The sequence below is a fragment of the Peromyscus eremicus genome, chromosome 6 (assembly GCF_949786415.1).
Source record: "Peromyscus eremicus chromosome 6, PerEre_H2_v1, whole genome shotgun sequence".
Classification (NCBI taxonomy): Eukaryota; Metazoa; Chordata; class Mammalia; order Rodentia; family Cricetidae; genus Peromyscus; species Peromyscus eremicus.
This window is the reverse complement of record NC_081421.1, coordinates 67803006-67829905: the sequence shown is the minus strand read 5'-3', so window position 1 is coordinate 67829905 and position 26900 is coordinate 67803006. Positions and strand designations below refer to the sequence as shown.

Genomic DNA, 26900 nt, shown 5'->3' with positions numbered 1-26900 from the left:
ACCAGCCTCTGGCTTCTGGCCCCACGGTGTGCAGAGCCTTAGGGGATTAGCTTCCTGTCTAGCTTGCTCCCCCAGCCCAGTCTTTCTGGGAGGAGCTGGCAGGGGCCTCTGCTGCCTACGTCTGTCTTCTTTTCCTGGACAAACACAGGTCTGTCTCTCTGGCCCTCAGCCGGACTTTCTTAACTCCTTCCTCTAGTCAGAGCCAGCTTTCCAGCAGCAGCCTGCTAGAACTGAACACGTGCTGCCAAGACGGGGAGTGCGGCCATCAGTGGCCAGTGGCTAGCTGTTGTCCCAGCCCTCCCAGGCAAAGCCCTTAGCCATATCCACACAAGCCTGTCTTCTGTAAAGTCCTCCCTGCTGGCATCCTGTCTTGGCCTCTTATTATGGGCTCTGGAGCCACCCCAGTAACTCCTCAGCATTGCGGCTTTCATGGGCCAGTTCATTCTCGGAATTATATCCAGCCCCCCCCCACCCCCCGCCCCACCCTCACTCCCGCACCTGAGAAAGAAAAAAGAAAAAAAAAAAAGCGGCTAGGCTCAGGATTTCTGGATATAAAGAGACTGAGGACAGCTGGTTCCAAAAGTGAGGACCAGTGGACTTATGTCCTCCATCTTTGGCAGACTCTAGGAAGCACAGGTGGCCACTGGGAAGATGAGATTATTGGTACCACCTTCATTCTCTCAAAGACAGAAGCTCACTCCTTCCTTAGCATGGGCTATTTCCTTCTTTTTTCTTTATTGCCAACCTTTCTAATTAATTAGGGATGCCTCCTGTCCTATTTCACAGCACTCCATCTTTTACTTTTATGACATTGGTCAGTTTTTTTCCTATTTATTTTTTATTCTTGTAGGTCAGAGTTAGTGGCCTGGAATTCCCTGTATAGCCCAGGCTAGCCAGGCTAACCTGCCTGATCCCGGCCCCCAAATGTGGGGACTACAGCTGCAAACCATTATGTGATTATTTTTTAGTGTCTGCCCCCTTGTTAGGATGTAAATGTCATAAGGAGAGTACTCAGCACAAGCCAGGTGCTCATCTGGGATTAAAAAAAAATGTTTTATGTGTGTGAGTATTTAGTCTACATGTATGTTTGTACATGATGTGCATGCCTGGTGTCCTCAGAAGCCAGAAGAGGACATCACATCTCCTGAAGCTGGAGTTTCAGACAGCTGTGAGTCCCCACATGGGTGCTGGAAATCGAACCTGGGCCCTTCTTCCAGAAAGTGCCCTTAACTGATGAATCATTTCCTCCAGCTCTTCAATCGGGATTTTAAGGTGTAAATGAACACTGTTAAGAAGAATTAACTTGGCCGGGCGGTGGTGGTGGTGGTGGTGGTGGTGGCGGTGGCGGCGGCGGCGGCGGCGGCGGCGGCGGCGGCGGCGGCGGCGCACGCCTTTAATCCCAGCACTCGGGAGGCAGAGCCAGGTGGATCTCTGTGAGTTCGAGGCCAGCCTGGGCTACCAAGTGAGTCCCAGGAAAGGCGCAAAGCTGCACAGAGAAACCCTGTCTCGAAAACACCAAAAAAAAAAAAAAAAGAAAACTGGAGTTCATTGAACGATTATAGAGATCCAGATCTAGACTCTCCTTGGTGGCAAGAAGTGTGTTTTTATAAATAGGGAGGGGGGCTGGAGAGATGGCTCAGCGGTGAAAAGCATTAGCAGCTCTTCCAGGGGTCCTGAGTTCAATTCCCAGCAATCACATGGTGGCTCACAGCCGTCTATAATGGGATATAATACCCTCTTCTGGCATGAAAGTGTATATGCAGATAGAGTACGATTTGCATAAAACAAATAAATTAAAAAAAAAGAACCCAAAAATTATAAATAGGGAGGGTAGAGCCAGGCGGTGGTGGCACATGCCTTTAATCCTAGCACTCGGGAGGCAGAGCCAGGAGGATCTCTGTGAGTTCGAGGCCAGCCTGGGCTACCAAGTGAGTCCCAGGAAAGGCGCAAAGCTGCACAGAGAAACCCTGTCTCGAAAAAAAAAAAAAGAAGAAGAAGAATTAACTTGGAACAGATTGTCCATCTGTTCACTGAAGATCTGGATTGTACTAGTTGCAGTCTTGAGTATGCAGAATGAACACTTTGCCTCAAGCACAGCCCCAAGACAAACTGGAATGCAGGCTCATGAAGACAGTGATCGTGTTGTTGTCTGACGACACTTGAGGATCACGTTCCTCTGGTTCCCCTGGTAACCTCCAACCTTGTAGTTCTGTGGCTCCTGCATCTGTATAGTCCTACTGGTTTTCAGGGGAGGGTTGGGCTGTCACAGTCCATAGTCTGGGCAACAATCACATGGGCTAGGAGCTTTGAGATGTCAGCTTTGTGGTTTCTCCTATCTGGTAGGTAGAAGGAGTGTACCTAGCTCTCAGAGTTGTGAGGATTACACAAGGTAACACATGGGCATTAGTTAGGCTGACTTCTGCCATGAGAAAACAGAAAACTCAATTTAATATGGAGTGATGAGGATATTAAAAAGGATTTATTGTTATGTGAATAGGTGTTTCGTCTTCATGTATGTTTGTGTACAAAGTGGCTGCAATGCCAGAGGAGGCCAGAAGAGGGCACTGGATCATATGGAACTGAAGTCAGGTAGTTGTGAGCCAGAAACCAACCAGGATCTTCTGCAAGAACAGTGAGTGCTCTAAACTGCCCAGCCATTTCTCCTGCCCTGAGAAGGACAGTTTTGACTTGTAAAATGAGTACAAAAGTACAGAACTGTGCCCTGGGTGCTCCCACGTTGGATCCTGAGGGAAAAGGGGTGTGCTGTGTGCTGAGGTGAGAAGAAAGGTGGGGGATTATTAGCAAACAGAAGTGCTGATGGCTTTGTCAAGAGCAGTCTTGGTAAAGCGGTGGGGCAAATGCCTCAACAGAGTGGGCACACGAAAGATGGATGAGGGGGCGCCCGGAGAGATGGCTCAGTGGTTAACAGTAAGTACTGCTCTTTCAGAGTTTGATTCCTAGCACCATATTAGATGACTTACAAGAGCCTATAACTCATTTCCAGGGGGTCTGATGCCTCTGGCCTCTGTGGGCACCTACACTCACAAAGAGTAGCAATCTTAGGCTCTGGTCTATCTGGTTGGTTATTATTGAAGAGAGAAGGCAAAAGCACCCTGGCCTAAGTACTGCCATTTTGACTTTAGACTCCGTTACCTGCAGGATGAAATACAGTTCAAGTTCCCAAGCCCTAGGGGAGTTGAGAATTCTCCAGTGGCCGACCAAGCTCCTCATATAAAGAATAGTCTTTATGCATCTTTAGTTCTCTAGAAATGTTATAACTGTTCCCCAAAATAGAAAGAACAAATGAATCTGATTGGTTGGACTGAAAGTCTTGCATTGTAGATTGATTGACAATGATGGAACATTTAAGGAAGCCCCTAATCTCTAAATCCTGATTGGCTGAAAATTGTATTTGTAATTTGGCAACAAGTGTTTGTGATTTTTGTGCTTATAAACCCACTTCTGCCCCTGCTCGGGGCTGTCAGGAGAAACAAGGCTCCCAAGTCCTGAATCCTTGATCAATATGCCACTTATGTGTAAATTATTAAAACCTTTGGAACCCATAAATGTTGTCTCTTCTTCCTTGTGCACAATGGGCTAGGTGTAACAATTAAGTTTAATCTTTTAGGATTCTTATGGCAGCAGCAAAGTCTTTATTTCTTGGGAGTAGAGTTCTGTTTCCCATTATAGGGTGCAAACCTCAGGACACACACACACACACACACACACACACACACACCACACACACACACACTTAAAACAAACCAAATCTTTTTGTAAAAGATGGAAGAAAGCAGAGGCAATTCTGTTGAAGTGAGTTGGCTGAAAGGGTAAGGAGAAATGAGGCCATGGCCAGAAGGGAAAGGAAAACCAAGAGAGAATTTGTTGTTTTGAGACAAGCTGCCCTTGAATTATTTTGAAATCTCCATGTAGTAGAAGATGATCCTCCTGCCTTCATCACCCACCAAGAGCTGGTATTACGGTTGTGCACTATCACACCCAGTTTATACAGTGGTAGGGATCAAACCTAGGGTCTTGCACATGTTAGGTAAGTACTCCATGAACTGAGCCATATGCATATGCTTTAAAGATTTATTTTTTACTATTTATTTGTGTGTCTGGGAGTGGGGCAAGAATGCCTGTGGAGGTCAGGAGTGGACTCTAATCCCCTGGAGCTAGAGTTATTGGCTCTTGTGAGCTGCTTGATGTGGGTCCTTTGGAAGAGCAGCAAATGTTCTTAACTAAGAACCTTCTTTTTAGCCTTCTGTTATTAGATGTGTGTGTGTGTGTGTGTGTGTGTGTGTGTGTGTGTGTGTGTGTGTATTTAGCTTTTATATATATATGTTTGGTTGGAACCTCCAGCTCATCCCTGCATAATCCAGAAAGCCCATTCCTGTCTCTCTCTCCAAACCCTGTCCACTCAGAGAATCTCCAAACAGAGGGAAGGAACCAAAAAGCCCAGTTCTACATTCTTGGCTGCTAGGGCAGGCAGCTTCCTCCTCTGAAGTTGCCAGCCACCCAAGTCCCCACCTAAAGTGTTCAACTTTTGACCATACTTGGGCACAAACCCAGCTTTTGGCGGACACGTCATCACACCTCACCTATATCCTATAAAGTCTCCCTGCTTTTGTTTGTGGACACATCTTCTCCTTCTCTGACCTCCATCTCTGGCACTGGAGAACCTGCCCTGGAATTGCTTTGCTCGAATAAACCTGTTGTTATACTTTTTCAATTTGGCTTGATCTGGCTTACTGTATCAGCAGAGAAACCTATTATGGGAGGAGGGGAGGCAGAAAACCTAGTAACACACACACACACACACACACACACACACACACACATGCACATGCACACGCTTGGCAAGTTCTGTGACTCTAGAGAACCTTGACATACACTGAGATATTGTGAGGGTGCCATGATCTCTCAACCCGGAAGTGAGTTAACATCAAAGGGGGTATTGGTCATTCATTCTGCTCCCCACCCACTTCCCTGTCAACTGCCTAGAATCAGAGAGCCTGGCTGGAGGCTCTTGTTGTGAATACTCATCCTCAGAAAGGTTTGAAAGCACTCTTCTGCCATGGGGGCTCTGAGACCTCTCTTCAGAGACCATGTCATGCTGTTGCTTCTGTCTGTCTGTCCATGGTGTTGATAACCTTTCTAATAAATTCCTTCCCCCCAGATCTGTCTCAGTGTTCCCCTGGAAGCACTCTCATCAGAAACCATTCAGTGAGCTGGCTCAGCAAGTGAAGGCACTTGGCACTGCTGCTGTTCTTGACAATTAGTCCATTTCCATTGCTACAGCAAAGTTCTGGAGACTGGGTGGTTCATAGAGAATAATTTGTTTTGGCTCATGTTTTTGGAGACTGGAAAATCCCAGAGCTTGGAGCTAGCCTCTGTGAAGGACTTGGGAAAGGCTTAACTGTAACAACCCACTCTCACAGGAACAAACTCAGGAAAGAAAGGCGTTGAGTCCTCTTAACAAATGTGTTAACAAGATAGCCAGGTGGATAAAAGTGCCTGCTGCCAAGGCTGAGGACCTGCGTTGCATCTCTGGTGTAAGAGTTGTTGATGCAAAACCCACATCTCTCATCTTAAAAGAAATAAGAGATAGTTTATTCTGGAGCCATGTTGAGTGACCATGCCCAGGAACACGGATTTAGTTTATCAACCTCCCCCACCAAATTCCATGTTCCAACATGGCAGCAATGTCACAGAATTGTTGTTGGTTTTTTTTTTTTTTTTTTTTTTTTTGGTTTTTTTCGAGACAGGGTTTCTCTGTGTAGCTTTGTGCCTTTCCTGGAACTCACTTGGTAGCCCAGGCTGGCCTCAAACTCACAAAGATCCGCCTGGCTCTGCCTCCCGAGTGCTGGGATTAAAGGCGTGCGCCACCACCGCCCGGCCACAGAATTGTTATCCTTTAATGGAACAGAGAAATTTATAAATCAAGGCAAGTTCATAATACATTGGTGGATATATCAGAGAGACAGATACTTGGAGATGGGGGAAACTTTCCTATAGACTCAAGATGCAATCTGGTGGTGTTTTTAGCTTTTGGATTGATAGAAGTTAGTTGCCTGCTAAGTTAATAGATCCTAAAAGTTTTTTTTTTTTAATCTATTGTCACAAGATGTTAGTTCCAACATGGGGAGGGAGGGCAAGGGATGACTGTTTTGAAGGGCCAGAATTTAGCCCAAGATAAGGTTGGAATGTTGCCTCTGCACTGGCAACAACCCAATCTTTCCATGGTACTGAAATTCTAATCAGTTAGTCAGTCTCTGCAAACAGATTCCTTTCAGGAACTTTCATGCTCAGCCAGATGCAACTTTTCAGAAGTTTTTGTGCACAGAGTTTTAGAGTTGGGCGTGGTATTGCACGCCTTTAATCTCAGCAACTCAGGCGGTAGAGGCAGTGGATCTCTGTGAGTTCAAGGCCTGCCTGATCCAGAACAGCCAGAGCTATATAGAGAGTCTTTGGAGGAGGAGAAGGAGAATGAGGGAAGAAAGGAGGAAAGAATTTGAGTACATAGGTGAAATAAAGAATGAGAATTTCAGGTTGACCTTGATGCTAAGAGTAGATTTACAGGTCTAAGAGGCACACCCTACCCTCAAACCCTGCAGTTTTTGAAGTTGAGAATAGGGAGAGAGTGGGGCAGAGCCAGACCCAGAAACTGCTTTTCTGGAAAAACCACTTTTCTTTTTCTGAGAACCCCTCCCTCAAAAAAACCCTACAGAATGAGAGAGAGAGAGAGAGAGAGAGAGAGAGAGAGAGAGAGAGAGAGAGAGAGAGAGAGGTCATAATTGCCTTTTTTTTTTTTTTTTTTTTTGCAACCTTCTGGTTCCAGGGCCATTGGTTATTTTCCAAAATTCCATGGGTGGCAATTTTCTTGGAGCCTTGGGCCTGTTTTATAGTCCTGGTTTGGGGAATTTCCTTCACCTGGGACCCACATGGTAGAAAGAAAGAGAACTGACTCCTATAGATTGTACATATGTACACACACACACACACACACACACACACACACACACACACACACGCGCACACACACACACACACACACACACACACACACACACACACTGTAATGATGCAATGTAGTAAAAAAAGAAAACTCTCCTAATGGCCTAATTATCTCTTAAAGACATCACTTCCCAGCACCCATCCAATGACAATCAAATTTCAATATGAGTTTTAGAGGAGACAAGGCATATTCAAACAATAGAGACTTCTCAGGTGTCCCGGTTTTCTTGCTCCTGCTGGTGCCACTGTAGGACACTCAGAGGAGTGAGCCTATGCAGAGTGCTTTCCTGGGTACAAGCCAGATGAGAGATGCAGAGCCGGGCAGTTCTTTGTTTCTAGGTCAGCAGGCAACTGCTACAAGGTTCCCTGTAAGAAAACTGCTTTTGGATATTGCTCCATGTCTTGAGAGATTGTGTGGTGTCCTCAGGCAGCATGAATTGGCTGTGAATGCTCACTGGTGATAAAACTATGTCTTACAGTCTGGCTTATCACCCAGGACCTTTAATTATTGGCCTAGTTTAGCAGTCTCAATTCCTGGAAGGCTCTTTATTTAGAAGCTGGTATGAGGTACTTTCTTGGATGGCTAGATCTTGCGTGCAATGGTGTGATGGTTTGAAAGAAAATGGCCCCCAAAAGGAGTGACACTATTAGGAGGTGTGACCTTGTTGGAGTAGGTATGGTCTTGTTGGAGGAAGTGGAGGTCACTGTGGAGATGGGCTTTGAGGTCTCATATATGCTCAAGTTATGTCTAGTGAGACAGTTCACTTTCTGTTGTCTGCATAAGATGTAGAACTCTCAGTCACTTCTCCAGCATAATATCTGCATGCATATCCCACCATGTCCCACCATGAAGATATTGGACTCAACCTCTGAACTGTAAACCACCCAATTAAATGTTTTCCTTTGTAAAAGTTGCCATGGTCATGGTGTTTCTTTACAGCAATAGACACTCTAACTAAGACAACGGGCTACTAACTTTTTTTCTTTGTGTTACCGTGGTCATGGTGTCTCTTCACAGCAATAGACACCCTAACTAGGACAAATGGCTACTAACTTTTTGGTTTCTTTTTGTTCCTGATTCAGGCATCTGGAAAACACATACCCTTTGCTTCAAGGAGAATAAATTGTCACTTTTGCCTGGATGGTTGTCTTAATCATTGTTCTATTGCTGTGAAGAGACATCATGACCAAGGCAACTTTTATAAAAGACAGTATATAATTAGGGGCTTGCTTACAGTTTCAGAGGTTTAGTTCATTATCATCATGGTGGCATGAATAGCACCGGAACAGTAGCTAAGGCCTACATCTTGATCCACAGACCAAGAGAGAGAACTGGGCCTGGTTTGGGCTTTTGAAACCTCAAATCCCACTCCCAGTGATACACTTCCTGTAAGAAGACCACACCCACTCCAACAAGGCCACACCTCCTAATCCTTCTCAAATAGTGCTACTCCCTAATGACTAAGCATTCAAATATATGAGCCTATGGGAGCCGTTTTTATTCAAACAACCACACCAGTCTCCTTCTGTGGTAGCTGTGTTCTGGATGTACACTATAGGAGGGAAAAGGTTTGCAAATGAAAAGGCAGCATTTCCCATTGTTTCACTAGATGGCTCTCAAACTTGCCCCTGAGAGGTCTTCATTGGTCAAAGCACTAGACAGGAAAGAAGCATCCTGTCCCTTTTGAGCCCTGTTTTACTAGCTGGCCTTGCCAGGTCATGCCTGTCTGTGGAGCTGTCCCTGAGAGGCTCCCAACTCTGTAGATTTCTACAGTATAACGAAGTGCTAGGATGCAACCAACCTACGTAAAATGGAACTCAAACACAACTGCCTCTCCCTACCCCCCATTTATTTTTAACTGCTTAAGAGAGGTGAACTATATTCTCCCTCTTCTTCTAGGAGTGTTTGGATGAATAATAGACTCACCTTGATCATGAAACGAGGAAAACCTGTTTTTCAATATACTTAGACTCTGAGTCTCTAACAGAATGTTAAAGGTAATGGTGAAAGCACAAAAGAGAAGAGGTTTTGATAGAAGTGTGTGTGTGTGTGTGTGTGTGTGTGTGTGTGTGTGTGTGTGTGTGTAGGGCGACTGTACTGGCTATCACAAACTGTCCGTCTCCAGCTTTGGGGAGGCATTGGGTCAAGGCCCTTCAGATCCATGTCTTCCTATCCTTTGGCCATCATTTGAGACTGACTGCTTAGAGGAAGGTGGTCTAGTTACTGGGAAGATCCATCTTCCTCGCCACTGGTGCTCAGACTGCACAACTCCGTGCTGCACCCGCAGAGGGTTTCAGTCTCTCTGATCTCCTAAGCTCCCAGTCCAAGCCCTAGATCCTGGAACCCCAGTTCCGGTTTGAAACCAAATCTTTCCTTGCTAGTGTAAGATCTTGATCCTAGACCTTCCTCCAGGCTCCTCTCAAACAGAGGCAGGGGCTGCTGCTGTCAGTGTACTCATGAAACCCTTCCCTCTTTCTCTTTTCTTTTTTCAAATTAAAATACAGCAACATCGTCTCCTCTTCTCTTTCCTCCCTCCATTTCTTTATCATTTAAATTTTTATTATTTTTTTATTTCATTTTATGTGTATGGGTGTTTTGCCTGCATGTGTGTCTGTGCGCCACTTCCATGACTGGTGCCCATGAAGGTCAGAGGAGTGCATCAGATCTCCTGGAACTGGAGTTACATGCAGTTGTGAGCTGCCATTGTGGGTGCTGGGAATTGAACTTGGGTCCTCTGAAAAGAACAACCAGTGCTCCTAACCATCAAGGCATCTTTCTAGTTCTCTTTATCTTTTTAAAGAAAACAAAATTGGATTTTTTTTAAACAAAAGGTTTTAGCACAGATTTGGGCATGGATCTCAAGGAAGAGGGAAAAGGGCTTAGAAGGGCCGCACACACCCGTAAGATACGGATGCAGACTTCTCAAGAGCGAGTTGCCCCATTTCCCCTCTTCCCCCTTCTCTTCTTCCTCCTCCTCCTCCTCTTTTCATTCTTCTTTTGGTATTTTTTTTTTTCGAGACAGGGTTTCTCTGTGTAGCTTTGCGCCTTTTTTGGAACTCACTCTGTAGACCAGGCTGGCCTCGAATTCACAGAGATCCGCCTGGCTCTGCCTCCCGAGTGCTGGGATTAAAGGCGTGAGCCACCACCGCCCGGCTTCCTTTGGTATTTTTGAGACGGGGTTTCTCTGTGCAGTCCTGGCTGTCTTGAAACTCACTCTGTAGACCAGGCTACTTAGAACTCAGAGATCTTCCTGCCTGTGCCTCCCAAGGGCTGGATTTAAAGTCGTGTGCCATGATGCCTGTCTTCTCTCTCTTCTTTAGTGTAAGTTAGATCATATTTTCCAAACTGCCTTTTGGTTTTGGAAGCACTTGAATAACTTTGAGGCCAGACCCCCAAACCCCCCTATTGGATTCTCTCGCTTGTGTCTGGCCACTGGAAGCCAACACTCAGTATGACTTTGGCAGTCCTGTGTTGAATATGGAAGGACTTTTGTCAGCCAACAATGACTGACTCTTGGACACCACTGTCTAGAGTGAGAAACACCTGGTGTTGAAGATATGGGTGAAATTACAGAGATTTTAAAGCATTTCATCAGAAAATTCTTTGTGATAGGGCCTTTTGAAGCTTTCTTAATTTTGGCTTTTCCCCATACATTTTCTCTGCCCACTGGTTGTAATGCAATAATGATTGACCCAAGAGAGGAGCCCTTTTGCCTTGTCGCCTGCCCTGGAGAAACCCCTTTCTCCCCCGGGTTCTGAGGAGACACTCGGGTTCTCCCGAGTGCCCACTGCCTCCTCTGTGCCGCTCTTCTCCGGAGCGAGCGTTTCTCTTTAGGTATGTGCCCAGGCACGTTGTCTTCTGTCTGCCTTTACCAGTGCTCATGTACAGCACGTCTGTCACCACCCTCGGGCTGTGCTGACTGGCTCCCCCACCTTCCTCTCACTGAGGCTCAGGCCACTCCAGATATCATCGCCCACTAGCAGTGGAGCGCTCAGCGTGACATGGTCGTACATGTACTTGATCTGCTTGGTTTCCTGATGTCACAGAGGCTTTCCAAATCCTCCTTCCACCAGGCTTCTTTCCCACCCAAGGCCATCCTCCAATATCACAGATGAAGCTGAGGTGCTCTGGTGTACATTCCCTCAATCCCCTTGCTGCTCTGTGTCCCCATTTCCTGACTTTTGGTCTCAGAGTCAATCTGATGCTATCCTGTGACTCCTGTCTCTGTGTTCTTGATCCATTTCAAAGACAATTCTGAACCAGTTTATAAATACAGTCACATTTCTTTCCTTAAAGAACAGTAATGACAAATACAAAATACATTCCTTCCCTCATTCTCCACCATTTGTCCATCTACTACTGCCTCCTACTGCCTCCTTCCTTAGTGCCACGCCCTGACCTATTATTTCTAGTATCCCTCTTCCTGCCTGCTCTTCTCAGCCAATTCAGCAAGTCCTTGGTCTTCCACCAGACTTTAAGCTTCAGTGTGAGCGCAGGGCCACCTTTGACCCTCTCTGTTCTTCCATCCCCCCACCTCCGCGGCCACTCCTCTGTGCTTTCACTCTACGTTAGCCACTTCTGGGCTAATACCCAGGCTCTTGCTGGTATTTCCTACAGGATGGGAGTTCTCTGAGCACCTCACACCCAACGCAGAGTGTATGCTCCACCTCTGTTCATATCTCTCTTCTCCTGTCTAGGAATGCCACCTGGGACCCCCAAGCCAGACAGCACCCCTTCACAGATGCACTCTATACAATTGGTGTACGTCCTGAACTTCTTCTACTCCCCAAAGCTCTCATATCTGTGGGTCTACCTTGTGCAGCCCCTACTGTCTTCAATTCAGAGCCTTGGAGGGGGTCTCCTACCCAATGCTCTGCCTTTGGTCTTCTCGAGACTTTCCTGCCCCCAGAGTCATCTTTATAAAAAACAGAACGTTATGCCACCCCTCCACCACCAGCCCCTTTAAGGCTCCTCTTGCCTACGAGGCAAAGTTCAGTCTCCAGGGTGAGGATTCTGAATCCTTCGTGGTCTGCACTGGCCCTACTGCAGTCTCTCAGTCTCCTGTCATTCAGTCCTTTGGGGTTCTTGAAATCCCCTGTGCTCTTTCATACACTGTGCCTCCACTCAGAGTTCCCTCTGCTTGGAAGACCTCACCTTCCCTCATACCAGTTGGTCCCACTTAACTTTTCCTTGCAGTGCTGGTCCTGGAACCCAGGTCTTATGCATGTTGGACAAGCATTGAACCACTGGGCTATGTTCCCAGCCCACCAACTGCTGGGGGATGTCTTTCTGTATGCTGTGAATATATGTTGTTCCCATTGGTTAATAAATAAGCTGCTTTGGCCTATGGCAAGGCAGCTTAGAGGCAGATGGGAAATCCAAGGAGAGAGACAGGAAAGAGAAAGGCAGAGTCTGGGGAGAGACGCCAGCCTGCTGCCCAAGGAACAACATGCCAGAAGACTGGCAAGCCACAGGACACGTGGCAAAACATAGATTAATAGAAGTGGATTAATTTAAGATATAAGAGCTAGCTAGCAAGAGGCCTGCCATCAACCATATAGTTTGTAAATAATATTAAGCCTCCGAGTGATTATTTTATAAGTGGTTGCAAGGACCTCGGGGCCAGGCAGGACTGGAGAAACCTTCTGACTACGACCAACGGTCTGTCTGTCTCTCTCTCTCTACACATGTGTGTGAGTGTGTAGGTCCAAGTGTGTATGTGTGGAGGCTGGGGTTCAACACTGGGCTGTGTGTGTCTTCTATCACTGTCTACCTTGGTTTTGAGACAGAGTCTCTGACTAAATCTGGAGCTCGCTATTTAGGCTAGACTGGCTGGCCCACAAGCCCCAGGAGATGCCCATCTCCACCCTCCTCCTGGCTGGGGTGGAGGTCCTTGTTGCTGCTCTCATTTCCCCCATGGGTTCTGAGGATCTAAACCCAGGTATGCATACAAGCACCTTACCACTGAGCCACCTCCCCAGCCCTGGACCTCACTACACAGCATAAGATGGCCCAGAGCTCAGGATTCCCCCCCACCACCATTTCACCCTTCCTCGTGCAGGAGTTATAGCCATGTGTCACCACACTACTTAACTTCTGAGTTTCATTCAGCTTAGGCAAAGCTTCTTCTAGATTTTCTTTTTGAGTTCATAGAGTTAAATGGACTTGGCTCTTTTTTCAGCACACTCAGCTCCTCTGACGGGAACCAGGGAAGGGTGGGATAATCTTGATATGGTGATATGTGCTACATCTCCAGGCCGGTGACCCTGACTTGCGTTACAGTGGACCAGACACCTCCTTTAGTGCCTGGCACTTGGCAGCAGCTCTGTGTCCCCTGTTGGTGCTGGTGGGAAGTGGGCACTGGAAGATTAAAAAAAAAAAACTTAACTAAAAAACTTTTAAAAATTAATTTATTTTATGTGTATGGGTGCTTGGTCTGCATGTAAGGTACCATATGCATGACTGGTACTTCATGGAGGCCAGACAATCCCCTGGGACAGGAGTTACAGATGCTTGTGATTATGTTGGTGCTGGGAATCAAAGAACAGCCAATGTTCTTAACTGCTGAGCCATCTCTGACCAGTGGACAATTTTGATTCCAATTACAGAAGGTTTTTGGGCTTATGATGGGGTGGTAAAAGTGCCTTCTCCCTCATCTGCCACCTGAGTCCTGGGGACCCTTATCTGTTAGGTGGTAGTCCCAGGTAGATTGAGTCATTACTGTCAACTCTGCTGAAGGCATAGTCATTTTTGCTGGGATGGCTCTTCTTCCAGCTGCAGCTGAAGGAAAACACCTGCAAGAAAAAAGTGATCTGAGTGCTGAGAGTCAGGACCAGGAGAGCGGGAGCATGGTGAGGCCATGGACCATTTGTTTCTGACTTCCCATCACCTGAAACTGTCCTGTGGTGCAGTTTTCATAATCCTCACTTAGGAAAACATTTTAATTTTGTTCTCAAAAGTTCTCTTCATCCATGTCTCTAGCAGGGACCCCATCCCACTCCTAAAAGGGCTAGACCCCAGCTTGGGACTAGATCATTAGCTGCTCTTCCCTCTCCTTTGATGTGGGTTGGGTTGTGGCAGGCCCAGCCTGAGGATGAGGATGTCTTTACCAGAGGACTTGGCATAGACAGTCTGCTTGTCTCTGCTCTGGGCGATGCAGGACATGTATAGCTTCTGGTCCTCAATCTTCTCTACTTGAATGTCCAGGACAGCCAGAGAGCCCACGGGGATCAGGCTGGAAGAGGAGGAAATTGGGTTCATTTCCTCACCGGCTCCCCACTCTCTCCTTTTCTCACCTCACCCAGCCTCCAGGACTCACAAGCAGCCCTAGGTTCAGGGACTGTTTGTTGGTTCCTGGTGTTGAATGGCAGAGGTTGATTTCTGACCCAGGACTAGAGAAATGCTTGGCTAGGAAAGGAGCCTCGCAGAGCTTACACAACCCCACGATAAAAAAGAATCCTGCCATCAGCCACCGCCCGCCCGAGGAGACACACTCACTTTTTAAACCTGATGTTGAGACTTAGTGTGAATAGTCCTTCTCCAGCCAGATAGGCAGTTTTAGAAAATGTTTCATCCATCATGGCTGCCAGTGACCCTCCGTGGGCAAACCTGGAGATCAGGATGGGAAGCAAGACTAGGGCTAGGGCTGCTAGACAGACCCCCTCCCTGGGCTGCTTCTCAGTACCCTGGGAGGTACCAAACCTCCCAAGCTTTTCTCTTTCTTCTGAGTCCCCCAAACGTGGATCCTCCATCTCAGGCAGCCAAACAGGAAAGGCACACGGAGATACGTCCTGTGGGCTTCATTACATCAAAAGTAACTGAGCTTCCCTCTGCTTTGCTTCAGCAAAATGTGTTAACCACTGATACAACTATTTTATTGTACCAAGGGAATTTTTTTTCTCACAAAATTAAGAGACCATTTTCTGACTCATCACCTAATTGCTGGCTGCAGTTGCCACATTTTAGAAGGCTGCATACATTCAAAGGAGTGGAAAAAAACCCTGAGCTTTTGGACTTAGTCTCTTGCGGTTTTGCTTTTTGAGACATGATCTTACTCTGAAGCCCAGGCTAGACTTGAACTCATGTATATCCTGCCTCAGCCTCCTGAGTTCTGAGATTGTAGGTGTGAACTACCACGTTTAGCTTGGTTTAGTCTTTGAAGCACATAAGCTTGGGCCATTTCTCACCCTACCATTCCCTCAGCCATTGCTGGACCCACAGTTTCAAGGCAGGTTAATTAACTTATGACTTATTAAAGGGCCAGCAAGGTAGGCTTCTGAGCAGCACCCTTTGGAAAACATCAGAGCCCACTTCCGTGTGGTAGCGCAGACATTTGGTTATGTCAAGTATGTCAAACCTCATTGTCATTTATGCAAACCGTACTTCACGACAAGGCTTTGTCACCTTGTTGGTTAAGCTAGGGGAGAATATGCAAACGACATAAAACAGATCTGGGCTCTGCACTGGAGAGGACCAGTGCACTTCCTCGTGGACCCAGGCCAGCTGTTCTTGCTGCTTCGCCAAGGCTGCAGTGGGATGCTCAGGCCCTCCCTCCCCTCCTGCTCTAGTGGCATCATACCAGCTGGCTGGACTCCTGGTTCTGCCACTCACTACCTATGTGTTCTTGAACAGCTTGCTGAACCATTCTGAGCCTTCACCCCCCCACCCCCAGGTATTGTGAATAAAAAGAACTACTATCTCATTGATTAAGTTCCCCAATCTCATGCACACTTCTGGGCACTTGCCTCCATTGCTGTGAAGAGAAAACGAGTTGGTGCCTAGACCTGCCCTTGCCTCTCTGTGTTCCTTGGCCCGACAAAAAATTCATTGGTAAAATGCTGATTCTGCAGAGCAGTTCTTAGCCAATGGCAATTCCTTCCCACTTGCATTGCCTGGGACTCAGTGATACTGTCTCTTCTCTGTACTCTCAGTCCACTGACTGGCCTCAGTGTTGGGTCCTCTGCTCTGCCTTGTTTTATAGCTTCCACACACCCCTGAATGAAATGCAGCTGCACTTCTCTCCACACTGTCTCCTTGGGGATTTCTTTTTCAGAAGGGAAGGAATCCTTGACCTCTTGGGCCTTTTATTTATGGAACATTCTGAGGCTTCAATAAGGGGGTTCTTCATATATGCACAGTGGAGCCTGGAGAAGACGCTAACTCAGATTGTTCTCACAGGCCTGGCACTGAGAAGATGAAACCTAGTTCCTTGCACCCCATTTTAGGTCTTTAGAGACTCCAGGCCTAGTGGGTGCTGGACCCACCCTGCTGAGCCAAGCCTGTGAGGAATCTACCCCGGCCTGTCTGAGGCCTTACCCTGGTGCTCCCTCCAGGTAGGGGCCTGGCTGGAAAAGACAGACTGACTTCTTCTCAGATGGGTGGAAAAAGATGACATATTCATAGCCTTGTCCTTCCAGTTGGATGCATCTGGTAAAGATGCGCCAGTCCTGTTTGTCTGGGGAGAGAGGACAGTTTTGAAGCAGAGATACCACAGGGTATGGGGACTTGTCAGGACACAGCATCATGAGCTTAACAGGGGGAGGAGGGAGGACCAGGCACCCCAGCTCTGTTGTTGGGGAGCCTTTTTACAGGGGAGGAGGGAACAAAACATGCTCCTTGTCCCTTGTCTTCTGAGAGCCTGTGCCCCGGGGAACAAATACTCATAAAGTGCATGACTAGGCAAGCATTCTACCAACTGAGCTGTCTCCTCAGTCTGGAAATAACGCAAAATGTTTTTTCTCAAGACACATTTTCTCTGTGTAGCTCTAGACTTGGAACTCACCCTGTACACCAGGCTGGCTTCGAACTTACACGATCCACCTGCCTCTGCTGGGACTAAGGGTATGCACCACTGTGCCTGGCTTGGTGCCTCTGCTTGGCCTGTACCATGAGTTCAAAGGTCACCTACTAGTTATGTTGTCCATTCCTTACTGAGGAGCAACCACATGTATGAATAAAAAAAAAAAAAAGAAAGCACAGATGGACAGACAGACACACAGAGACAGAGACAAAGAGTGGGGCAGGGTCAAGGGGGCAGCTCTGTCAATCAAATCTGCTGTGTGTCTCCGAGTGCCATCTCACCTAGCCAAGCAGAGGTGTCGCACTGAGGCCTGCGGGAGGTAAGGGATGCCCAAAGGTTGTCACAAGGCTGGGAAGGCAGGGCTGGGACAAAGCTCAGCAGAGGGAAGAGCCATTGGTGAGAAACCAGGAAGAGCAGGGTCCTGTACTGGCAGCCCTCCAGCTGGGCTGCAGCTGGGAGCAAAGGTACCACTTGGGTGTGCTCCCCTTCAGAGAGAAGTAAAGGAGCCAGGCTGACAAACCTGTCTGTGTAGACATGCTTCCCATCCACAGCTGGTCTGCAGGAGAGGGAAGGGGAGACAGCAGCGAGAGCCTCCAGTGTGTGGGGCTCCTGAATTTCCTTCCTGAATGTCTCAACGTTTTTTATTGTACCAATTCTTGGGGAATTTCATACAATTTATTTTGATAATGTTTACCCTCTTCCCTTTGGAGAAAAGTTCTTCCTATGTAGTCCTGGGTGGCTTTGCAGACCAGGCTGGCTTCGAATTCACCTCACATTCACCTGCCTCTGCCTTCTGAGTGCTGGAATTTGTGTGCCATGACTAGCCTTCCTGAATGTTTTCAAACCAGAGAAAGGCGGCAGGCTGAACTGACCGAGTGTTTCAGGCAGGGTCCCCCACTGTGGGTAGAGGAGTGTGTGTGTGTGTGTGTGTGTGTGTGTGTGTGTGTGTGTGTAGGTGTGTGTATATGTGCAGAGGAAGTGTGTGTATGGAGGGGTATGTGTGTGTGGAGGTGTGCATGTATGGGTGGAGTTGTGTGTATAGGTGTGTATGTGTGGGTGGGAGTGTGTGTGTGTGTGTGTGTGTGTGTGTGTGTGTGTGTGTGTGTGTGATGGGCAGAGGTGTGTGTGGGGTAATGATGGAGGTGTGTGGGCAGGTGAAGGTGTGTGTGTGTGTGTGTGTGTGTGTATGTGTGTAGGTGTGTGTATGTGTGCAGAGGAGTGTGTGTATGGAGGGGTTTGTGTGTGTGGAGGTGTGTACGTATGGGTGGAGTTGTGTGTATAGGTGAGTGTGTGTGGGTGGGAGTGTGTGTGTGTGTGTGTGGAATGGGCAGAGGTGTGTGGGGTAATGATGGAGATGTGTGGGCAGGTGAAGGTGTGTGTGTGTGTGTTCTGGACACTTTCAGACCTGGTCTTACCTGAGGCAGCTACCAGCCCGAATGGGAGCTTAAGCCCCCGGATATGTTCTCTGTTGGACTTGAAGGAGGGTAGTTTAATCCACCTGTCTGACTTGGTTTTCTCCAGAAATTCTTGGTACAGGCTCAGCATATCTGGATTCCAGCTGGCATTGGGAAGGGCATAATCCTTTAAATCTGTGTTCTCTGGACAGAATCTTGCAACCTAAGCAAGAAAAATCAGGATGGCATGATGACATCTTAGAAGGTGGGGATTGTTCTTGGGCTGTGGGACCATCATTTAGTCTGTTTCTGGGTTTGGGTCTTTTCAGTCCTGTCTGCTGGAGTGTTACCCAAAGAAAGAGCCCATCTTCCTCGTAAGGGGTTTGGAGACACCTGAGTATGAGTGGCCTAGGGGTGTTAAACAGCATAGAAGTGGGGATGTCGGGGATGGGATGGGGTGGGGACTAGCCATTCCAGCCTCATTGTGCAGAGGTGCAACGCTGTTATTGTGAGTAGTTCCTTGAAATGGAGGACTGCTACTATTAATCCCTTTGAACAGGTGGGGAAACTGGGGAATTATGATTAAGTTTATTACACTTGGGAGAGAGACAGACAGACAATGTTTCACTGAGGGGTAAGCCTGCAATTGGTGAGAGATGTTTATTAACCCCTCACTACAGGAGCTAGTGGCTTATGGGCCTGTCTGGTAGCTCCTTTGAAATGCTTTCAGGCCCCAAAGAAGTGTAATATCATGGTCAGGGGCAGGGGCAACATGGTCATCTGCCACATGTCAGTCATTAGTCACTTCTGTGGGTAATAAGCATCTGATTGCCAAACCCACGGAGGGGCTTTTGTCTGGGGATACCTTACTTAGCTGTTGCAGTGTGAACCCTGTAAGAGATTTGCCGGTGGCCACACAGGATTTGGACCAGGATTTGTCCTACTAGATTTAGTTTGGGATGTGGCTTAATAAGTACCCCAAAGCATTTTCCCTTTGCCAAACCAAACAGCTCTGTATCAGCCCAGAAATAAGGCAGGAAAACAGGATTTAGGGTGCTCGAGCCCCAGACCCTTAGAGAGGAAGGGAGCTCATCTGACTCTTTGGGAACTTACCAGGGAGTCTGTGGAGGATCCGAATGCTGAGGCCTGGTTGAGTCCGGGCAAGAGATGGGGGGTTCTCGGGAGAGCTTTGTGATGGGAAAGTCTTGCCACCCTCTGGAAGCCTGTCCTCATCATGGCTGCGTGCTGGGATCCTGGCTTTGCTTGGATAGATAGATACAGGCTGACTCCAGAGGACAAATGAGGATCAGACAGCCTTGCTGGGATGATGGTGAAACTACTTCCCTCCAGGTTCTCCTGACTCAGGCAGGCTTTCTTCTAGTAGGGACCTCCCACTGAAGAGAGGGTGACTGTGCAAGAGTAGGCTGGGCTGGTACCACACCCATAGGCTTGGGGCCTTGAGCTGGTCCCAGAGCCCTGCCCAGTGCTGGGGAGGGGTACTTGCTGCTTGAGCATGAACGGGCAGAGGACTGGCCTGTGCACAAATAAGTAGTGTGGGATACACAGGGACTTAGAGAGCGGCCCTAGGTTTCTGGGGGCAGAAGTCAAGAAAATTTCCAGAAAGATCAGTTTGTTGTGTTAGAATCCAGATTGGACCGCAGCATAAGCCGCAATACCTGCAGCAGCCCGTCCCCACCTACAGATACTGACAGGTACCCTATGGAGAGCACTGTCGGTGACTCTCTAGATGACAGACTCCCAGGCGCCCAGATTTCTCACCTGGGGGAACTCTGTAGGTTCCAGCACATCCAAAGGCTACTGACTGCAGCAAACCCTGCTCCCCATTCTCCTCCCGTGATGCCTGTTGGGAAATCAGAGAACCTGGGTACCGTCTCATGCTGTGAATGCCTCTTCTTCCTCAGAGACCTGAGGAAGGGACCCCACTTCTGCCTCCTGGGCCCGATTCTACTTCCAAGAAGAAGATATTTGCCACACTGTCTGCCCCTGAACTCTCCTCAGATCCCTACCATTCTGTTTCTGTCAGTCTGTCCATGGCAAATGATGCTTCTAACAAACTCCATACTCCTAACAGTCTGTCTCACTGTTCCTCTTGAATCCCACTTCTGAGACCTTTCACACCTGTCCCTCAGTGGGAGAGTGTTGATGGAGCATTTGTAGCATGTGCTCTGTGGCATGATTTTGAAAGCTCTGATATGGTCTGGGGACTCAAAAAACAAAGAAACAAACAAAAACACAACAACCAGCAAAGTCAGCTCACAGCCTTACACACCTTCCTCTGTGTCCCAGGCAAGAGTTAGCACGGGGGGGGGGGGGGCTCTACTTGCTGGTTCTTGGCAAGTGATAGGAGTTGGTGGGGGACTAGTGAGTGGTACAGGAGATCGCTGAGGGGAAGCTGCTTGACAAGGGACCTTGTGTGCCCTGGAACTCCAGGGAAGGGGTAAAGGTAGCAGACAGCACTGGGAATGAGGTGGGGTAGGCAGTGAGGTATTACCAGCTTCAGGTGCTGCAGGGAGCCCACCAGAGATGACCACTCAAACACAGTTTATAGCCAATTGAAAGTCTTTATTCCAGCTGTCCGGGACTACACAGGTATTTGGGGACCCAAGTGTGGCTTCCAGCATTTATACCAAGGGGCATTTAAAGGTAAAAACCACATCCTGGTATCTTGCTGAGCAGCTGCAGGGGGAGGTTTGCACAAGCAAGCAACTCAACAGAAGATAAGTTATCTGGGACATCTTGGTCTTGGGTCCCAGAATGGAGTTGGGTCATTTTCCCTGGGGATTCTCCATCAAGGAGATCAAATTCTTGTTCAACCTGAAATAACTTCAGCAAAAGTACAAGCTGGAGGAGGCTCTGCACTGTCTTGCCATCACACAAGCTAGCCCAGAAGCTTTGGTGGTTTATGTGAGTATGAAGAGACTAGGAGTTAGAGGGACTCCTTGTAGGCAGACACCTAAGGAGAGAGCCCGTGGCTAGCTTATAAAGGGGTAAATTTCCAAGATGGTTGGTTTCTTCCTCATCTTCTTGACTTGGGACAAAAGCCTGGCAGCTTAAACGAAAGGCCTTCTAGGCCTCTGTTTCCCACCAATCCCTGCTGATGAACTGGCTCAGCAAGTTCAAGGCTGGGTCAGGACATGCTGCAGTTGCAGCCAAGCAACCATCCTACCTGTCTTCAAACTAACCAGCCTTAAATCAAAGGAGTAAAATTCTTCAGAGGCTTTTCAACACCCCCCCCCCCCAGCCTGTAGTTGGAAGTTTTTCTATGTCCTGCCCAGTCCTGCAACCGCTCAGACCCAAATAAACATATAGAGGCTTATATTATTTTCAAACTCTGGCCGTGGCAGGCTTCTTGCTAGCTAGCTCTTATGTTTTAAATTAACCCATTTCTATAAATCTATACCTTGCCGTGTGGCTTGTGGCTTACTGGTACTTTACATCTTGCTTCTCCTGGCAGCAGCTGGCATCTTTTTCCTCTCTGCCTTTCTTCTTCCTGTCTCTCTCTTCAACTTCCCACCTAGCTATAACCTGACTTGCCATAGGCCAAATGGCTTTATTTATCAACCAATCAGAGCAACGCATATTCATAGCGTACAGAAAGACATCCCACAGCACCAGCCCATAAGAGACTTCTGCTTTCTTTCTACTCCTGTTTTTCCTTTTTGGGATGAGAATGTCTACCATGTGCCTGTCCCATCACTGTATATTGGAAGTATATTGCTTGGATTTTGAATTTTACAGGGGCTCACAGTTCTTGATCTGCTTTGCAGAGGCTCTTTTTTTTTCTGTATGTCTGCTGTGTGTTCATGTTTATTCACTCCCAATAGACACTTCTTTTCTACTGCTGATTTTGTCTGCTGCTGTCCAAGGTATTTAAAAGTTTTCTGCAGCCACATGCTGTTCCCCGTCCAAATTTTTCCTGACTTAAATCTTTAACTGGCAGAGAAAATGAACCCTATCAAGAAATATTCAATCAATGCCTGCAAAGTTGTGATTTTTTTGTGGCATTGTGTTTTCTATGATTTAAAACCCCTTTCTTCTCTTCTCCCTCCCTTCCTCTCCCCTTTCCTTCCTCCCCCTCTTTCTTTTATTCTTGAGACAAGGTCTTGCTATATACCCTAGGTTGGCTTTGAACTCATGATCCTCTTGCTACAGCTTTGAACTCATGATCCTCTTGCTTCCTGAGAGCTAGGATAATGGGTATGTACGAACAGACCCAGCAAAACTTCCTGCTTTCAACAGAAACGTCTGGTTTTAAACTTCTGAAAATAAAGCATATTCTAAAAAACGAAACTGTTCAAAGATAGGGTAATGGTGATGCTATTTTGGCAGGTCCTGAAAGATCAAAGTTATTTAGTATGGATGGTAAAGGTTTGTCTCATTACCAAACAGTGCCATTTTATCAGCCACACAAAATACCAACCATGGAGATAATGGATTCAAGAAAGAGTTCACTTGGATGTATCCAACAGGATTTAATGTCTGCTCTGTTGGATTTGTCTTCTTTTAGTCCTATCTCTTTTGCTATTCCTATTTTTCCTTTGGAATGAGAATGTTCACTATGTGCCTACCTCACCACTGTATGTTGGAGGTATATAGGGTATATATTTGTTGTTGTTGTTGTTGTTGTTGTTGTTGTTGTTTTGTCCTGAATCTCAGAAAAGATGTTGGACTTGAACTTTGAGCAATATTGGGATTATTAAGACTTTGGGGATTCTTAGAAGTCTTTGAACAAATTTTGCATTGTCAAATGGCCTTGAACCTTTGGGATCCAGTAATGAAATGTCATAGTTTGAGTGGAATATTCATGCATTGAAGGCTTAGTCCCATCGCAGCAACATTTAATGGTGGTGCCTTTGGGAAAGGGATTGGATCTGTGCATTAACTGACAGGTGGATTCATAACTTGAGAAGGATTGGAAGGACATGGCATTTGGGAGGTGGGACCTAATTGTAGGAAGTGGGTCCTTGTTGCTACATTCTGAGGACCATGTCTTGTTCCTGGCCTCTTAAGTTCTCTTTTTCTGTTCCAAGCTGCATGAGGTGAGCAGGCTGGCTCCATCACACCTTTGCCTTTCCACAGATCTATAAACAATGGAATTAGCTGACACAGCATAAAACTTCTGAAACCATGAACCAGAATAGATCTTCCCTCCTTTAAGTTGATTTTTCATTGGTGGTTTGTCAGTGATGAAAGTCTAGTTAAATATAATCTCAGGTATTTGCATAATTATGCTTATGTAATTTTGTTCTCTGCCTTGCCACATACCTGGTGCTATTCCCTTTCTTGTGTAACTTCTGTTTTACTTGAGTTGATAATTACTAAGGTTTGGCAGGCCATGTGGTACAGGGGAATATAGGGGACCAGAGGAGCCAAGTAGTTGAGGTGACCAATCTTCATTTCCTAGCTGGGAAGGAAGAATATTCAGGATGGAGAAAATAGATCCTCTGGTGACATCTGTGATATTTGAAGAACAGATTTAGTGAGATCTGGACATGCACAATGGAGATAACTCAAAAGGCATCTATCTAGAGAGAGGAGGCTCTGAGTTAGAAGGCTGGAGAAGAGAAAAGCCATGGAAAGTTATCTCAGAGGAGGGAGACTAGGCCCATAGGAAGCCACCTGTCCACTTTGTGCCTCTTTGTTTCTATCTACAGCTACACACATCTGAGTGCATTCTGTAAACTGGGGCACTTCATAGGGCTCTGCGGGCACCTGTCCAGGGAGGCAGAGAGGTGGTTGGCTAATGAATGCCTCGGATGGTTCAGACCCTTCTCCAACTATAAGAATTTTGTTTCATGAAAAACAAAGAAAACCCAGGTCAGAGTAAAGAAAGCCTGCGCCTTGACCTCTTTGGGAAAGCAAGTAGAAAAGGTGAACTCCGTGATGGGTTGACACAACTTCAAACTTCCATCAAATTCTGATTCAGTTTGTTACCATGCCTGGTTTGTTCCCAGTTGGGGGCTCAAAGGTGACTTGAGTTGTGTGACTTTTTTTACAAGCACATCCTGGGCCTGGTAGTTCCACGATGACCCGGCAGTGGTACACTGAGGCTTGTTTAATGATCTGCTCTGGAGTTAGGGATACGCGGGTAGTGACGGTGAAGTCTGATTTGTAGATTTGCCATTTTCTGTGGTGCAAAAATTCCCTCTGTGGCTGATTCTAAGTCAGTGTCCCAGCTGTGCATCCGGTCAGCAGTGTGCACCGTCAGCTCTGGTGAGTGGCAGGAACTTGCTGTTGGCAGGTCATGGTGTGAGCCATGGAAATGAAGCAACTGCATTCATCAAGGTCTTATCAGGTTCAGTAGATTAACCTTTGCCCCAGATGTCACTTCCACTACAGTATGCTTCGGATTCTTGTCTCTCCAGGGATGACTGCATTCATTTTGTTGCCCCTCAAACAAATGTACAGGACATTTAATCAGCAAGAATAAACAGAAAAAATTATCAACATTTCTAGGAATCTTGCCAAGTCTACTTCATCTTGGGTGGCTGGGGAAGCCCCTCTCAGGTGAATCCAAACATGTGACAGTGTTCCTCTGATGGGGGCTGGCTCTATTCTGTGAGGTGGAATTCCAAGCACTTTGGAGAGATTTTGTCTGGGATGATTCCCTAGCTAGCCTTTGAGGATGAGGAATGAACTTCCCAGACGCCGTTCCTAGGTAAGCATCCTACCCCCTGAGCTACACTCCCAGCCCAGAAACCAGTCCTGAGTTCAAAACCCCACTGAATGTGTGTTCCTGAAGTTTTATCATGAGGCATCTTGTCTGGGATGGCTCATTTTCCTCTTAGCCTATAGCTGGTTCCCATGCTCATGCCAAGACTAGCCCACTCTTACCTGGTCTTACAATTTCTTCTGAGCTATGGATCTGAGGCCAGCTGGGCCAGAGTAGTTGTGCGTTATAAAATTGGTGGGCTCCCACAAATGCCACCACAGTGGCCTAGTTCCCTTCAGGAGACATAACGGCGGACTACAGACCCAGGTATCAATTCTGTGAATGTTTAAAGGACACTTTCAGCTCTGGGTGCTTGCTCGGGTCAAGATAAAATGTGAAAAATGGGTGCCGATATCGCTCCTGCCAACATGGTGAACATTCCTAAGACCCGCCGGACGTTCTGCAAGAAATGTGGCAAGCACCAACCCCACAAAGTGACCCAGTACAAGAAGGGCAAGGATTCTTTGTATGCCCAGGGAAAGCGGCTGTGGTGGGCAGACTAAGCCTATTTTCCGCAAAAAGGCTAAAACTACAAAGAGGACTGTGCTGAGACTTGAGTGTGTTGAGCCCAACTGCAGATCGAAGAGGATGCTGGCTATTACGAGATGCCAGCACTTTGAACTGGGAGTCGATAAGAAGAGAAAGGGCCAGGTGATCCAGTTCTAAGCTGATCTTGTTATGAAGACAATAAAATCATGAGCTTGTACTCTCTCTCTCTCTCTCTCTCTCTCTCTCTCTCTCTCTCTCTCTCTCTCTCTCTCTCACACACACACACACACACACACACACAAACACTGAAAAAAAAAATGTGAAAAATGGACTCCTTTATGGTTTTGACCCAAACTGAAGAGACATCCATTTTCAATGTTCAGTCTTCCCCATGGTACTCCCAGAACTCATAGAAGGGATAGACCTGTGCTTAGGAAACACCCTCTGTAGACTGAGCTGTGTCTCAGTGAGTTGAGCTGAGAGATAAGTTGCAGTTCAACCTTGTGTTTTTGTTTGCTTTCCTAGTTGCATCCTTCTGGCACCAGAGGTTCGGTGGTATCTTTTCCAATTCTGTGAAACGCTCAGAGGTTGGCACGATGCCATCTAAGTCACAAAATGTTTTGATGATGGGTAAGCTCTCTGAAGACCCACCACTTACCCTTCTAAGAACATGCCAATGGGAATTCAGCAGCTATGGGATACGAAAACAAAACAAAACAAAGCATCAACATGAAGGAATACAGCAGGAAAAGATCCCTTTGTTTGAGTGGATCATTCCTTCTAAGGAGCAGTGTTGGGCTTGACAGTGTGAGTAGGAGGTACAACCTTATTTAGCTCTCTGTCCTCTACAGTCATCCTCCATGAGACCTCACCCTCCTCATTCTGCAGCAGTTCTGTGGAGCTGCTCTGCATCCTTCTGACTCAAGATCTTGAAGGTCTTGGCAGCTTGCACTGCTTATCTAAGCCTGAGGTTAAGAAGGAGGGGCTAAGGAGGAGGGAAGCCTGTCCTACCTGCTCCTACTGGACACACCCACTGTACTCACCACACCCGTGCCAGCTCCTACTCCCTCATAAAACCACCAGACACTTTAGTTGCAGGAGATTTTTTTTTTCCAAGAAAGGAATTCTCTATGTAGCCGTGGCTGTCCTGGAACTGGCCTAGGTTCCAACTGTAGACCAGGTTGGCCTAGATCTGTGTGCTTCTGCCTCCCGAGTTCTGGGATTTAAGGCGTGAGTCACCACCACCCAGTGGAGATTCTTATAATACTAGAAATAAGTAAATTCATTTTTTAAACTTAATTTTAAACTCTACTTAATTTTTAAGCCTTGTAAATTGCATCCTTTGAGTAATGAGGAGCATGTATATAGCCACTGCAAAGAAACTCAAGAGTGTCTCTCTTTCCAGTGGTGCTGTGGTTTGAATGAGAATGGCCTCCATAGGCTCATATGTTTGCAGTCCCCAGTTAG

The 26900-nt window shown here is 47.0% G+C and overlaps 1 protein-coding gene and 1 pseudogene across 1 annotated transcript; one reads left to right on the top strand and one right to left on the bottom strand.

The window, feature by feature from the left end:
- Positions 1-13449: 13449 nt before the first annotated feature.
- Positions 13450-19588, bottom strand: Them5 (thioesterase superfamily member 5). Its single transcript, XM_059264874.1, has 6 exons — positions 19325-19588; positions 18233-18434; positions 16334-16472; positions 14516-14626; positions 14128-14252; positions 13450-13812 (listed from the first exon to the last, which is right to left on the bottom strand). The coding sequence occupies exons 1-6, from the start codon at positions 19445-19447 to the stop codon at positions 13763-13765; spliced, it is 750 nt and encodes a 249-aa protein (XP_059120857.1). The 5' UTR covers positions 19448-19588; the 3' UTR covers positions 13450-13762.
- Positions 19589-25300: 5712 nt separating this feature from the next.
- On the top strand, positions 25301-25610 carry LOC131912569 (large ribosomal subunit protein eL42-like; annotated as a pseudogene).
- Positions 25611-26900: the final 1290 nt, after the last annotated feature.

What these genes read in the sequence shown, in the direction of transcription:
- Them5 (XM_059264874.1), bottom strand. Translation starts at nt 19,447, where the DNA reads ATGATGAGGACAGGCTTCCAGAGGGTGGCAAGACTTTCCCATCACAAA. An exon ending in GATCCTCCACAGACTCCCTG is followed by an intron (nt 18,435 to 19,324) that starts GTAAGTTCCCAA and finishes TTTCTTGCTTAG; the next exon opens with GTTGCAAGATTCTGTCCAGA. An exon ending in CTCAACATCAGGTTTAAAAA is followed by an intron (nt 14,253 to 14,515) that starts GTGAGTGTGTCT and finishes CTCCTCTTCCAG; the next exon opens with CCTGATCCCCGTGGGCTCTC.